We start from the raw sequence: 16804 nt of genomic DNA on the forward strand, positions 1-16804 counted from the left end.
GAAGAAGGAGAAGGAGGAGAAGTGAGGACCAAAGTAGCAATAAAAATTGTATAGGAATTATATAACAAAATGATCAACCAAAGAAAAACCTAATATTATTTCCTACATAATAGTAACACAAAAACCACAGTTAACTCAAGGCAATACTGATGGTGCACTGATAAAATTCCAAAGGAAAACTAAGTCTGCTTAGCTGAAAAATTAAAGTATTGCATTAACAATTATTGGCCGGGCGCGGTGGCTCAAGCCTGTAATCCCAGCACTTTGGGAGGCCGAGACGGGCGGATCACGAGGTCAGGAGATCCAGACCATCCTGGCTAACACAGTGAAACCCCGTCTCTACTAAAAATACAAAAACTAGCCGGGCGAGGTGGCGGGCGTCTGTAGTCCCAGCTACTCGGGAGGCTGAGGCAGGAGAATGGCGTAAAAACCCGGGAGGCGGAGCTTGCAGTGAGCTGAGATCCGGCCACTGCACTCCAGTGCGGGCGACAGAGCGAGACTCTGCTTCAAAAAAAAAAAAAAAATTATTGCAGGAAATATCTGGTCATGAGCATTTGCAGATGGAGCCTTATAAGAAATCTAAGCAATCACCAAAAAAAGAAAACTTATTTCACCATTTACAAATACTAAATTTTAGTGTCCCTTAACTTATTCAACAGATTACTAACTAGTAAAAAGCTCTAACACATCAAAGTGAATCTATGTATCTGAACTTCATATAATCTTCTAGGAACCAAAGAATGAATGTGTATTTTGAAATTAGTGTGCAAGTTCATCAAAAGAAAATTCCTGGCTGAAAACTATGGAATAAACTTGGCTAAATTCACATCTTCCATTCTTTTGCTAACAATTCTCCCACATACTCATTTTTAAATGTGAAATGTCTTTGTCCTTTCCATTTTTCTGAAACTCTACTTTTCTCTAGGTTTAATTTAAGTCTTCCATATTCCATTCCTCATAAATGAGAATACCACTATCAACCCTACAGGATAGTTTTCAAGATTAAGTGAGTTAATGTTCAGAGACTGATTGAAACACATCTTCCCTCTTTTTTCCTCATTCTAATTCTTGTAAAATTACTATATCCGCAACACCAACAGCAAACATTGCTTTGCAAATGTTATAGGAACTTGATAAAACCCTACTGATAAACAGATTGGCACCCAATATAATTATCTATAAAGCTGAAAATCTGCCTCATTACATTAAGCAATGCATTATACAGTATGTAGAATACTTTGCAGGAAAATATTTGTTTCATAAATTAAGCAGAAAAACATTATTTCTACATCCTAGGCTAAGAATATTTCTGCATTTGTAAGCATCTGTAATGTTATCCTCAGTGGGACTAAAAGAGTCAAAGCTTCCCACCATTCATAGAATACTGCTTTTATCTTGTCCTCATTACAAAGTAACTGATATAACTGAAAATCCAAACTCATTATTTCTACCCATGCTCAAGTCTAGATGGATCATGAGACAAATTTTCTGGAATAAATTCAACCACTGTCATAAATTCTGAAGCCAATAGTTTGACCATTACCAATTTTTCCTTTACCATAGTAAAGGAAAGAATATTACATAAAATGCATAGCATATAATTCATTATTTGTGAATTTTCCCAACTATTGACACTAAATATTTGTTTTTTCACTTATATATCCATAGAACAACTGAATTGTTACCTAGAAATATGGAAATATATAAGAAAGAGTTATAAAGGCATTTGGAACTTGTAATATTGTGATTTATGATAAGAAATACAAATGGTGTTCATCCCATTTCCTGGTACTCATCTCCTAAAACCTTTGTAGTCTCCAAAATGGTGTCTTTTTGTATGCTAATGAGATGGCTGGGGGGCGGTCCTGGATAGCCTCAGGATGGGGGCTTATTGCAAAGGGAACCAACTTTGCAATTACCTCTAGGAAGAGGTGAGGGGCAGGAGGTTGTGTTGATCACCAGTGGCCAGTGATTTATCAATCCTGGCTATAGGAAAGAAGCCTCCATAAAAATCCAAAAGGACAGGATTCAATGAACCTCCAGGTTGCTGAACACATAGAGGTGCTAAGATGGTAGCCCACCCTGAAAGGGCATGGAAGATGCACGTACCTTCCCACATACCTTGCCCTATGCATCTTTTCCATCTAACTGTCCATCTGTATCCTTTGTAACATTCTTTATAATAAACCAATAGACATAAGTGTTTCCCAGAGTTCCATGAGCCACTCTAGCAAATAACTGAACCACAGGAAGGGATCACGGGAAACTTCAATTTATAGCCAGTTAGTCAACAGCACAGGTTACCACCTGGAGCTTTCGACTGAGGTCTGAAGTTGGGAGCAGTCGTGTGGTACTGGGATCTTACCCGGTGGGGTTTGCACTAATTCCAGTTAGTGTCAGAATTGGGTTAAACTGTAGGAAATCCTGTTGGTGTCTGCTGCAGAACTGCTTGGTGTGGTACAGGAAAGAAAATAAAAGAAACAAAATAACAACCATAAAAACAAAACACACATTTTGGAGACCAAGTGTTCTGTGCTGACTATGTGTAGCAGGGGAAAATTTGTTGTTTTTTCGCTACTATATAGGAGTCTATAGATAAAATAACTAGTAAAAAATACATGGTACAAAATTAACAATTATAAGTCACAAACCCCACCTTCAATCACAATTTACTGGTCTATTATAGTTTTTATTTGTATCTATACCTATTTATACTTAGTATCTTTACAATGAGCCAGGCATCCTGAGAGTTTTATAAAATTACTTCACAAAATACTCAGGAACTCTATAATGTAGGCATAATCTCTTTTTCAAGAGTTGAGTAATTAAGGCTTAAAGAGGTAAAGTGATTTGCCCAAGGCCAAACAATTAGTATACATAGTAGAGAAGCCACAATTCAAACCTCTAATAATATTATAAGGACGACCTGTTTTAAACAATTCTGAAATAACAAAATTCAAATTTACAATTTTAATCATGAAGCTATTCATTTCATAAAAATTTTATTTAGGTCACATTAAAGTACTCACCAAGGATTATCTTAGGTTTTAAGAACCTCTATTTTCTTTAAAATAGAATGGAATTAACCAAATTTCTATTTACTTACATGTAACTCTTCAGGGATATCCATGTGAAAATTAGAATATACTGTAACTTCAGTGAAATAACATAACTGGAGACATGTAAAAGCTAAGAGAAAATAATCACCTGATACTCACCTAGTTAATTATATGCCAAAAGATCTGATAAGATTATTAATTTGATTTACATTTCAAAATACATTTATAGATTCAAATTAATACTACGTGTATATCACAAGACTTGAGAAAGGGCACATGACTTCTTTAGTTGTTACACTTTGATTTACCACATAAGTGCAAATTATATATTAAAGATAGAACAAATTATTAACACTTGGTCAAGTTTGGTTTTCTGTTTTTGGCAAAATGGTAAAGTACCTAAGCTGTTTGGCACAAACTTATGGTTTTATAGGACATAACTGACTGCTCAGTGTAATTTTTATTTTCTTTTTCAGATACGAATGGGTATTAATTTTCCATAACTCACATATTTTATCAAGGTTAGATCTTCCAATGAGTTCAGAGGAATATGCAATGCTTGAAAGTGAACAGCTAAATCTATTTGTTGCACTCAGGAAAGGCGATTTATATCACAAATGAGTACTCTGCTCCCTTCTGGCTCACCCATAGATAATATTTTTTTAAATTCTTCAAACATCAGGGTTAAAATACTTTAAAAGTTTTCCCCTTTGTTAATGCATGGTATGTTTCTCCATACTACTCCCTAAACCAACCACAGGTTATCAAAAGTACTTAAAAACAATTCTTACATTATCTTTTGACATCCAGAGGTTATCTTTGTGACTCAGTTTATTTCCAGTTTGCATACAAACAAAATAGAATGAAGAAGCACCAGAGCCGTAGAATTTCATTCCTAATTTATGTGCCTTCACTTGTTTCCAAAAGATTAAGATTTACTCGCATGGATATTTATTGACACAAATTATCTAGTAATGAATCGGGGAAAAAAAAAAACTTTGAGGTCTGTTCACTGGTTCAACTAAGAATGATGTAATGAAGAATAGTAACCATAACCATAAGCTATGTAAAAATAATTAGAATTATTTGTAAAATGATAAAGAAACAGAAGGCTGCATAATTATATCCATAGGATTTGAACCAAATAGATCAAAATAACTAACACCTGACCAAGAAACAAAGTTGTAACTCTTACTTTAAGAGTTCAAAAGCCATCACCACACAGAGGGCACAATTATATATTAAATGAAGTTTCTGGCCGGGTGCTGTGGCTCATGCCTATAATCCCAGCACTTTCGGAGGCCAAGGCAGGCGGATCACGAGGTCAGGAATTCAAGACCAGGCTGGCCAGTATGGTGAAACCCCATCTCTACTGAAAATACAAAAAGATTAGCCGGGCATAGTGGCACGCACCTGTAGTTCCAGCTAACCAGGTGGCTGAGGCAGAAGAATCATTTGAACCCAGGAGGCGGAGGTTGCAGTGAGCCAAGATCGCACCACTGCACTCCAGCCTGGGTGACAGAGCGAGACTCCGTCTCAAAAAAAAAAAAAAAAGAAGAAATTTCTCTTATTCATGCATAAAATAGTGGTAAGTAGAACTTTCTTAAATACTGAAGTCACAAATAACACAATTTCCCTAAGACCCTATGCCTGACATTCCTCCAACCCCTGAGAGTTTAATTCCTATAAAATATACTTCAAATAATAAAACCAGCACAACCTTCATAATATTCCTATTCAAAATGTGTTCACTGACTGACTGAACTCTACCTATGTGAATATGCAATAATTAAATCCTCATTTCTTAGTCATTATTTTATGCCCATTTTGAACCCTTCAACTTTCTCAAGATTATTAAACAAATAAATTCAGTCTTTTCTGTCACATCTCAAAGGATCTATTTCCAGAAACCTTAATCATATTTATACATCTTTCCTTGGTTCCTCTCCAAGTTGAGCACATCCGACTTCATTTTATGTTTGACTTTCTTTACGTAGAACAGATCAGGAAAAGAAAGTTATTATGCTGACTCCTGTCCCTTAAATTACTTAGCCCATACAATCAGCCCACTATTAGAAACAAGAGCTCAAATCTTAGCTCTCAGAGGATACCTGAATCAGAATGTATAAGTTTATTAATATTTTCATTAATTAAATATGAGATGTAATAGAAAGAAAATGAGTTTCAGTGTCATCTTTTAAATGTGATCTAACCTCTCAGACTCAGTTTTCACATTTGTAAAAACAGGAATACCATCTATTTTATGAAGATACAAAAACAGAAATTAATACCTATTATAAAAAAGAAGTATCATAGGTCACAAATTCTTAAGTAATGTTTGTATTCCTGCATATCCAGCAGCCAGACCATGCTGGCTTATAGCAGGCATTCAACAAAATCAAACCCTGGGATATAGGTGCTTAATGTTACTTTTCATCCTTCATTTCAGGATTGGTTTTTCTAAAAAGAATAAAAAATACTTAACTTCATAAACATTTAGACTTTCATCTGTATTCTGTGTCAGTCTCCACATTCAATAAACAATTGACACTAATAAATTCACGTAAATACTATGCTATTCTAAATTTTACCTTTCCCTTGACCCAACTGCGATTTTTATTTCCAGTTTAGCCATTCTAGTGGGTATTTAGTGCCGTGTTGTGATTTTAATCTGCATATTCTTTCACCAGTCACTAATGAGGCTGAGGATTGGTTATCCTATTTTTAGAAATGCCTGCTGAAGACTCTAGATCACATATATGAGTTATTTATACCTTCTGGATCTAAGCCTTTTATTAATTACATATGTTGTATATAACTTTTGTCACTTTGTGGCTAGTTTTTTTTCCACTCTCTTAAGGATGTTTTTATTGTTTTACTTTTCTATTATCCATCTGGAATTGATCCAGTGGGGTGGGGGTAAGTGATCCAATACTTTAACACACATTGAGAGTAATATAACTTAAGTATGTGACAGAATACTTACAACAATATTCAGCATTTGGTTCAAGGGCATTATAAAATAATTCATTTATATATCTAACTACAAAAAATAACAAACATTAATGGTAACGTTATGGTTGCCAATTATTACTATTTACCACATGGCTAGCATACATTGGGCACCAGTTTTAGCATTTCATGTATAGATTTCAATATTCTGAACAATCATATGACGTTAGCATTTCTCAACTTCCCAAATGAGAAAACAAAGTCAGAAGAGTAAAGTAATATCTTACCCACGGAAGCATATCTAATAACAGTAAAGCTGGAATTTAATCCCATTATGCCCATTTTCTTTCTTCTATACTTGACACTTTGGTAGTTCCTTATTAAGTAGTATTTTTCTTTACATTATTTTAAGATATGTTAATACTTCCGACATTTGAAAGTTTGAAACTGATCATGAATATCTGATATTATTTAAGTACCTACATAGCCATGATCATATAAAACAATGTTCAAATATGAAGCCTCTGCCCTCAAGATGTTTATAACCTAACAGCTAGCACACATATGACAAACAAGGTAGGCAATTTTAAAATTCAAAAAAAGTAGCTGGATGGGCAGTTGGGGAGAAAAATGGATACATAAAAGGAAAGAAAAATATTCATATATTTACAAACCAAAGCTTGGCATTTTTATATTTATCACAATCTCAAAAGAATGGTGATTTCTTTTTTTTTCTTGAGACGGAGTCTCACTCTGTCGCCCAGGCTGGAGTTCAATGGCTTGATCTCAGCTTACTGTAACCTCTGCCACCCTGGTTCAAGCGATTCTTCTACCTCAGCCTCCCAAGTAGCTGGAATTACAGGTTCCTGCCACCGTGCCCAGCTAGTTTTTGTATTTTTAGTACAGACGGGGTTTCACCATCTTGGCCACGCTGGTCTTCAACTCCTGACCTCGTGATCCACCCGCCTCGTCCTCCCAAAGTGCTGGGATTACAGGCATGAGCCACCGCCCCCCAGCCTTTTGTTTTTGTTTTTTTGAGAAGGAGTCTCACTTTGTTGCGCAGGCTGGAGTGTAGTGGCACAATGTCAGCTCACTGCAACCTCTGCCGCCCTGGTTCAAGCGATTCTCCTGCCTCAGCCTCCCAAGTAGCTGGGATTACAGAAAATTAAAGGTAATAGAAGTCTTAGGCCGGGCGCGGTGGCTCAAGCCTGTAATCCCAGCACTTTGGGAGGCCGAGGCGGGCGGATCACAAGGTCAGGAGATCGAGACCATCCTGGCTAACACGGTGAAACCCCGTCTCTACTAAAAAGTACAAAAAACTAGCCGGGCGAGGTGGCAGGTGCCTGTAGTCCCAGCTACTCGGGAGGCTGAGGCAGGAGAATGGCGTGAACCCGGGAGGCGGAGCTTGCAGTGAGCTGAGATCCGGCCACTGCACTCCAGCTTGGGCGACAGAGCGAGACTCCGTCTCCAAAAAAAAAAAAAAAAAAAAGAAGAAGCCTTAAATACCACTCAAAGAAAGATGTTCAGAAGAACATAAAGGTAACGTAAAGATAGAAATTTTTTTTCCTCTCCAAATCTATATGCCTTGCTGCAGAACGTTAAACATTATTAAAAACAAACTCAGGGTAAGATACCTCTTCAGGCAAAAAGAAAATCTGTGTAACACATTCTCCCTCCTCAATTCCCACTCAAAAGTAATCAGATAAACAGCACTGCTGCTAACAAGCTCTCACAGAATTCAGGGATAGCTAAAGGGAGAGTACTCGAAGTAGTGAGTTTTCAGTTTTAGAATTTGAACCCTTTGTCAGTCTTCAAGGTTGCTGACCTTAAAGCCAGGGTGTAAGACCCACCTGTTCATCCAGTACTTTAAAAGGCAGAGTAGAGGGAGGTTTGCTAAATTTGCTCCAAGATGAGCTGAGATTGAAACTTCTTTCATCATTAAAACTGTGCTCCTCAGCCAGGCACAGTGTAATCCCAGCACTTTGGGAGGCCAAGGCAGGCAGGTGGCTTGAGCTCAGGAGTTCAAGACCAGCCTGAGCAACATGATGAAACCCCACTGCTACCAAAATTACAAAACATAGCCAGGTGTGGTGGCACCCACCTGTAGTCCCAGCTACTAGGGAGGATGAGGTAGGAGAATCGCTTGAGCCCAGGGGGCAGAGATTGCAGCGAGTCCAGATTGTGTCACTGCACTCTAGCCTGGTCAACAGAGCAAGACTCCATCTCAAAAAAAAATAAAAAGTAAAGTATGCTCCTGCCTGAGCACACTGGCTCACACCTGTAATCCTAGCACTTTGGAAGCTGAGGCATTCCAAGATTGCTTGAGACCAGGAGTTCAAGACCAACCTGGCCAACATAACTAGACCCTGCCTCCTCTACAAAAAAAAAAAAAAGAAAAGAAAAATTTTCTTAAAAATTAGCCCAGAGTGTGGTGGTGTGAGCCTATAAACCCGGTTACTTGGAAGGCTGCAATAGGAGGATGGCTTGAGGCAAGAAGTAGGCTAGAGTGAGCTAGGATTTCACCACTGCACTCCAGCTTGAAGTGACAGAACAAGATCCTGTCTCTAAAAATAAATTCAAAATAAATAAATAATTTTAAAAGTATGCTGCTGAAGCAACTTTGCCACAATGGATATATTTCCTAATCTCCTCAAGGAAATAAATTGCAGAGTATTTTGTTCATATCATGTTCAGGTTAGCAGATTTATTAATCAGTGCTCTCCAAAAACTTTTACATCTGGCCATTCCAATTTATTTCGTTTTTAAATAAATAGAACATTATGAAACACAGAGAGACTACCAGCAACTATTCTCTCTAGTTGAAAAAAGGATGTAGATCTGATGCTGCCTCTCTTTAGGCCAAAGAAAAGCACTTGACTACCTAAGAGGTCTACCCAGGTTATATAAATTTCAAAATGTACTACATGTAAAAATTAAAAGACAAGAACACAGAAGAGGAATACATAATCTGTAATTCTCATTGGTAATGGAATGTAAAAATGTTGATAGAGTGATGGAAATTTAGATATATCTATAAAAAAATTTTTTTTTTTTACTTTGGCTGTACAGTGTATTAAATTCTTCTTTACCCAAATGTGAATCTCCCAATGGCAAAGCAAAATGCTCTGAAGTTAAGAAAAATGGGAATAATTTATTCAAAAAATTGTTTTGAATAATTACACAGTACAATATTTAGTCCCCACAAGAACACATAAAGTTAGGTCACAGAACACATTATGTCCTTAAGGAAGCTCATCTAAAATGAGACAGGCATGGAAAATAGCCAATTGCAATCAGGAGCTACAATATATAATAAAAGTACATATAAAATGTTAGGGGAAGCATCAGAATATGTAATTAAATTCCACACAAAAGACGGTTCATGAAAATCACACTTGATTGATGCCATAAATTATAAGTAAAGTTTTCATAAGCAGTTAAGTATATTCCAAACAGAGTAAACACCATAAAGTCACAGAAACTTGAAAGTACTTCAGGATCTTCATTCCATTAAATGTGAGCCTAATATGTAAGATACAGTCATTCATTCAAAAATATTTAATGAAGGTCCACAGTGAACATTCATTAAATAGGTACTAGAGACAAACCTCGTTCTAGGTACACAGAATTTATATTCTAGCGGTAAAGATAAACATTAAACAGTGTACCCATAAGACACTTTCTGATAGTGATATATGTTATAAAGGGTTAAAAACCATAACATAGGCCAGGCATGGTAGCTCACGCCTGTGATCCTAACACTTTTGGAGGCCAAGGCAGGAGGATCACTTGAGCTCAGGAGTTTGAGACCAGCCTGGGCAACATAATGAGACCCTGTCTCTATATTAAAATTTTAAAAAGCATAACACAATGTGGACGGGAGCAGGAGAAAGATACTTTAGATAGAATAGTCAAAAGGTCAGTGTGAATTGAGCATAAGGAGCAAGGCAGAGTAGGGAAAGTATTCTCTTTTTTTGTTTGTTTTTTTTTTGAGACGGAGTCTCGCTCTGTCGCCCAGGCTGGAGTGCAGTGGCCGGATCTCAGCTCACTGCAAGCTCCGCCTCCCAGGTTTACGCCATTCTCCTGCCTCAGCCTCCCGAGTAGCTGGGACTACAGACGCCCGCCACCTCGCCCGGCTAGCTTTTTGTATTTTTTTTTAGTAGAAACCGGGTTTCACCGTGTTAGCCAGGATGGTCTCGATCTCCTGACCTCGTGATCCGCCCGTCTCGGCCTCCCAAAGTGCTGGGATTACAGGCTTGAGCCACCGCGCCCGGCGGGAAAGTAGTCTCTTAACAGTATCTTTTGTCTGTTTCTAGAAAATGCTGTTTCTTACCTTAGGCCTTCTTTACTGCTCTTTTCTCTACCTGTATTTTTGCATGGCTAACTCTGTTTTACCATTGACTTCTTAGTACAAATGTCCCTTTCTCAGAGGTGAGAAAGTAGATAGCGTTCTGAATTTTATTCTAAGTGTACTGGGAAGACATAGGAAGATAGTAAGCAAGGAAGTGATGAGCTGATTTTTTTTAATATTGTTTATTTACCATCATTCATTTATTAGGAAACCACCCAAAGGCTTATAGACTAGATTATGGGGTACACAGATAAACAGAGAGACCAGGTGGAATGTTACTGCAATAGTACAGTAAAGAAATGATGGCATGGCCGGGCGCGGTGGCTCAAGCCTGTAATCCCAGCACTTTGGGAGGCCGAGACGGGCGGATTACAAGGTCAGGAGATCGAGACCATCCTGGCTAATACGGTGAAACCCCGTCTCTACTAAAGAATACAAAAAACTAGCCGGGCGACGAGGCGGGCGCCTGGGCGCCTGTAGTCCCAGCTACTTGGGAGGCGGAGGCAGGAGAATGGCGTGAATCTGGAAGGCGGAGCTTGCAGTGAGCTGAGATCCGGCCACCGCACTCCAGCCTGGGCGACAGAGCCAGACTCCGTCTCAAAAAAAAAAAAAAAAAAAAAAAAGAAATGATGGCAACTATCCCACGATGATAGAGGGGGAGAGAAGTGGGTAAATTCAAGATAAATTTTAAAAGTAGAGCCAACTTAGTACCAAAGTATCTAGATTTTCAAGTTCTATAGTTAGCAACTGGAAAAAAAAAAGTTGCAAAAGACTTAAGATGAGTTCCTGTATCTTCTACTTAGACTGTAAGCCAGATCTTATTTTAATATTATATTACATATACTATAAAAGGAAGAGAACTAGAAAACAGGAGCAGCTGCTACACATTTGCTAAAGTGGAAGCAACAATGAAATTAGAGTAAATATGACTTTATCCATTGGGGTCAACGGAAAGAAACAGTCCTTTGCCTCTTAAAATTAGAGCATTATCTCTAATTTAAAATATACTTTGGTAATGTTTTGAGGCATTCATTCTTGCATACTCATCATGCTCAATTTACAATAGGGGATACATTCCTGAAGTTTGTAGCTACATTGTGTCATCTGAATACAGGACTTCATTCCTGAAAATAACTGAGTTTACTCAGTAAACTCAGTAAAACCAGTCAACTCCCACCACTTCAATATTGCATGTCATTAACACTGACTTTGAAATGCAGGCATACAATGATAAAAGCCAAACAAAAATTCTGCAACCTCCATCATCTTGAATTTTAAAACTATGTATAAAAATGAATTTTATGTATATAAAAAATATGTAAAGATTTAAGGAATAAATTAGTATAGCCATCTGTGTTATCAACTCGCTATTATCAATAAAAACTAGCCTCAATTATTGAGAGCTTACTTACTATAAGCCAAGTACTATACTGTGCACTTTGTTCACATTATTTCCCAACAAATTTATGAGATCAGTATTATCATCACCATTTTATAGATGGGAAAAAAAAGGCTTATTAGAAAGGCAAAGTAATTTGCTCATGTCAAGCAGCTGGCTAAATGGGTTGTTGAGAGTTGAACTCAGGTCTGTTTGGATTCAAAGTCCAAATCCATAACCATGACTTTGTAGTGCTGCCACAACTTTTTTAAAACCAGTTTTTAATTCATATAGAGTAGCTGTACATATTTTGTGATACTTTTATTTTAATACCTGTGTACATATATGCAATAATAAAAAGAGTAATTGAGACATCCATCACCTCAAGCATTTATCTTTTCTAACCATATATTTTATACTACTCTACTGAGACTATTTTAAAATATAATTATGAATTTGAATGTTACATATTTAGAGTGGCTACATCTCAAACATCTAAATGTTCAACACATGTTAAAATTAATATGCCAAAGTATATATTTTCTAAACAAAAAAAAACCTGTCAAAGTATACAAAAACATCATTGGCTTATAAAATCTTTCCCTTGAATGCTAAAATAAACAAAATATAACAATACAATATAAAATAAATTTTTTTAAACCCAAATTAATCTATTCATCAGTCTAGAAACTAAAAAATGGCTTTCAGATTTTTAAAAAATATATATGTGAAGAAAACTGTTTAGAAGAAAACATTGATACGTTTGCTTTCCCATTTCATATCTGCAGATGGTAACTACTCTCCAAACAATATTTATAAATGTTTTTCTACCCTACAAGCTTAAAAATGCAAGTAGAGTAAGAAAGTCATACAAACCCAATTCACATACAAAAAACTTGTGTTGTATACTTTGAAAATTATTTGTTTCACTTTCCTCATACTGCGCCCATCCATATTTCCAGACATCTAAAACTAGATCAGACACTGTTCTTAAACATCTGAACATTTCGGTTTACTATAGAAATGGTGTAAAATTATAAAGCATAATCCTTGAAAAAATATCTTTCAAACAAGCAATTAAAATAAGGCTTACCATTTTGATGCCTGTGGAAAACGTCACTGGTTTTACAGGTTTTGGTTTCTCAAGTTGCATTTCTAATTGGGTAGATCTATCTTTATGCTGAGCCAAAAGCAGAGCAACAGGGAGATCAGAACTCTCCTGTAAGAATAGTTCAAGTTCAATAAGAAATGTAAAAAGGGAAAACTAAAAACAACAAGACTTTTATTTTAAATTATGTCCTTTCCATAAGCATTTCATGTCAAACTAAATATTCACATTACCGAGGACACTTTACGAAAAATATTAACATTCCATAATAAGAAAAGGCTGTTGTAGACTCGTAAATCAAAATACCCTGCAAACAAGTATTTTTATAAAATCCACATTAAAAGTTCCTATTTCAACTAGCAAACCAACCACATTTATTAAAACGAAAAAAATAAGCTAATCATAGAAAGCGTAGTACAAAGTACTATAACTTAGATCAGATGTTTATCTAAGACGCATTCTTTTTACCAGTAAATTTAGACCAGTTTGAAATTGTTTCCCATTAGATTTCACCTGAGACCGTTTGGAAATGATCCTTGTTCTATTTTGCACAATGAAACTATTGTAAGTACAACCAAAAGCATATTTATTTTCTCCTTTTCTAACTTAATTTTAAAATTTAAGTGTATGTTTTTTAACTTAAGTAACAAAATGACAGTTAAACATTTTAATATCTCATATTAATTCTAAGCACACTGACACATTTTAATACCATAAGCAAATTACTAATTTTTATACATAGACTGCTATTTATTCTGTTTAACAAGAAGTCCTCTTACATCTTTAAAGTGCTGTGGAACTAAGGTCTAAACTAAATGATATCCAGACATTTTCCTTTCTGAGTTTTCAGTTAAATAAGAACCCAAAAACATATGCAGAAGGAGGTTCCAGGAGGAAAAGATCTCTCTCTCTCTCTCTTTCCTACACACACATACAAACACACACACACACAGAAAGAGACTGAGAATTTTCTGTATCTATAAACAAAGATGAAGGTACAAACACATTTTTATCTCCTATACCAAGATTATGTGCTAAAAAGCATATTGTTCAAAGAGGCTATAGATGTTAAAATAGTGACTACACAGAATTTGATCCTGAAGAAACTATTATTAACATTTCATAGCATAAAGTAAACATACGGATTTTAATTTTCTTTCCAAATCTAGCAGCTTAACAGTTTTTTAGGCACAAATGTGGTTAATTAATATACTTAAAGGAATTGGTTTAAGGTTACAGTATAGAAATAACTCAAGCAACTTAATTCAATAGAATTGTCTTAGAATAAAGTTGCACACCAAGATTTTATGATAGAAGTGTTTTGCAAGAGCAGTGTTACAAAGATTAAAACTTTTAATAGTAAATGGAAGAACATAAATTTTATTTATTTATAAGATATAACCTTATTAAGGGGCAAAATCATTAAGACCTGGCTTTAACAATAATGAAGGAAAAGTGATGAAATATAGTATGAGGAGAATATACTAGAATACCTTTTATATTCTACACAAAGTATTAGTAATGCATGAGTAACTGTATTGCTAAGATTCCTTGCAGCTATTCTAGATTTACATTAAGAATTTTATAATAAAATATAAAATTAAAGAACATTTTTAATGGGCTGTGACCAAAAAAAATATTTTAAAAGCTATTCTATCTTTTCACATGTAGAAACTAACAAAAGAAAAATAAATTTCCTTAACTAAAAAGTTAAAAGTATTGCTTTTCAATTTATACTCGAAATCAATTCAAGTGCTCTTCCTTAACTGGTGTTTCCTTTAAAAAGCAAAGCAATGTATTAACTTCAAAAAAAAAAGTTGCTAGTCAAGACTTTGGCTTGTTTTAATCCTGGTTTCACATTCACATAAAAGGAATTGAATGTTAAAGTGTCTTGGTAAACAGCTGAAATCTAATAAAAACAAACATTCTAAGGATCTAAAACAGTTTTGATACTGAAGCAAAGAATTTAGTTCCAACCTACTTTATTCTATTTTAGCACTCAAATTTTGAAGCCTGGAAGCATTACTAAGTGTTAAACTAGAATTAAGTAGGAGTTCCAACAACAAAAAATATTAATGGAGTAAAATAAACTATGTGAAACATGCATGCTCTGGGGAATACCTAACACGCAGATTTAGCCTTTCAAGTTATTTCATTCTTTGCATCACATTTTACCTTAAAAGATTCCCTCACCTATATTAATTGCCTGAAGGCACACTGTTTAATATTTAAAGAAATTTTAATAAGAACTGCCTATAATACTCATTAAAAGCTTTATAATGACCATTTTTAAAAGATTATTTTAACTGACTTTCAGCAAGCCATCTGGCAAACAATATTTCTAATAAAAATCACCTACTGCGTTTGACAACAATATTAGCCCATACAAAATTTAAGACATAAACTGAAGCGAATTTTCAAACAGGAATATAAAAAGATTTAATAAGTCAGGACCTGTTTAAAAATCTTTTTCCAAACTGTTTTTTAAAATTGAATTTACAGTTAGGATTAAATAAATGGACCTTTTAGCCAACATTACTGCAAATGCTAAGCCATAAACATTAAGACCATAACATTAAAATCCCGTCACATACAGTATAATATAATGCGAATACTTTTTAAAAGGTTAAAAAGTGACTTTTGGCACAAAGACCAGAACCAAAAACAGGAGGAAAACAATTCTAATAAGTAGTACTTGTGTAAATTAGGTCCAGAGATTAATTCTAAGAATTAAGCTTCTAGACATATTTACAAATGCTATTGTTTTTTAAACAAAATCTCACACACGAACATATACAGAAAAAGAAATACATTATTTTACTTAGTTAATAAGGATTCAAGAGGATAAAAATAAATTTAATGAATTCATTAGTCATAAAAATTTAAAGTATTTTAACATTTACAACAAAAATTTTATAAAGACTGAAAAATAAACATAACAAAATCTTTAAAAATAAGTTTAAAAATGAAAACCAGAAATTCAAACTGCAGTGGTATTCTAAACCAATCTGTTGTAATTAATTGCACTAATGAATACAGTAAATTACTAAGAATTATTTAACCACCATGTTATATGATCTAAACAGTGAGGAAAGTATGTGCAGTAATGACTTGCAGGTGAGGAAAACAGGAAGTGGGAGAAAGAACTCACAAAAATCAATATTAACTCCAGATTACACACAATGTACAACAATGGTAGTTTCACATCTTGCTTCATGCCTTACTGAATCAAAGGCGAGTTTCATGCCAATAGCAGCTCAGTGAGGCAGCAAAACAGTACTTTAAAGACTAAAAGAATATGCGGCTAGGCGCGGTGGCTCATGCCAGTAATCCCAGCACTTTGGGAGGCCAAGGCGGGTGGATCACAAGGTCAGTAGTTCATGACCAGCCTGGCCACGATGGTGAAACCCCATCTCTGCCAAAAATACAAAAAAGTTAGCTGGGCATGGTGGCAGGCACCTGCAATCCCAGCAACTCAGGAGGCTAAGGCAGAGAATTGCTTGAACCCAGGAGGTGGAGGTTGCAGTGAGCCAAGATCACACCACTGCCCTCCAGCTAGGGCACAGAGCAAGACTCCGTCTCAAAAAAAAGGAAAAAGAATATGCAAGAATAATTGTTATGCAAAGCTGGCTAACCTCAAAATAAAATCTAAAAACCTTTTTTATTAGATGGAACATAAAATGTTAAAAGTATATTTTTCTATCAAAGTTCTATATTTGGGATTAATTCAACTAATTATATAGAAGAGAAGCATTATTCAAAAAAGAGCCTGTAACTCTTTGTATAAAATGATAAGGGGAAGAATCTTTCAACAAAACAATTATAATTAGTAATTATATACTAATAATTAGTAACATCAGTTTACTAATTCATTTTTTAAAGTTTTCAATTTCTCACCAAACAGCTACAAAAACATAAAACACAACATGTCATTTCACTGTTAAAGCCATACCTGC

The 16804-nt window shown here is 35.3% G+C and overlaps 1 protein-coding gene across 2 annotated transcripts in view; it reads right to left on the reverse strand.

Moving 5' to 3' along the window:
* MNAT1 (MNAT1 component of CDK activating kinase) overlaps positions 1-16804 on the reverse strand; it is a 244754-nt gene that overhangs the window by 145120 nt on the left and 82830 nt on the right. For both annotated transcript variants that reach the window (XM_033187826.1, XM_033187825.1), the window contains one exon: positions 12834-12959. In XM_033187826.1, coding sequence (XP_033043717.1) covers positions 12834-12959 — 126 coding nt within the window. The remainder of the gene's footprint in view (positions 1-12833; positions 12960-16804) is intronic.

Source organism: Trachypithecus francoisi, unplaced genomic scaffold (genome assembly GCF_009764315.1).
Source record: "Trachypithecus francoisi isolate TF-2019V2 unplaced genomic scaffold, Tfra_2.0 Lachesis_group3, whole genome shotgun sequence".
NCBI lineage: Eukaryota > Metazoa > Chordata > Mammalia > Primates > Cercopithecidae > Trachypithecus > Trachypithecus francoisi.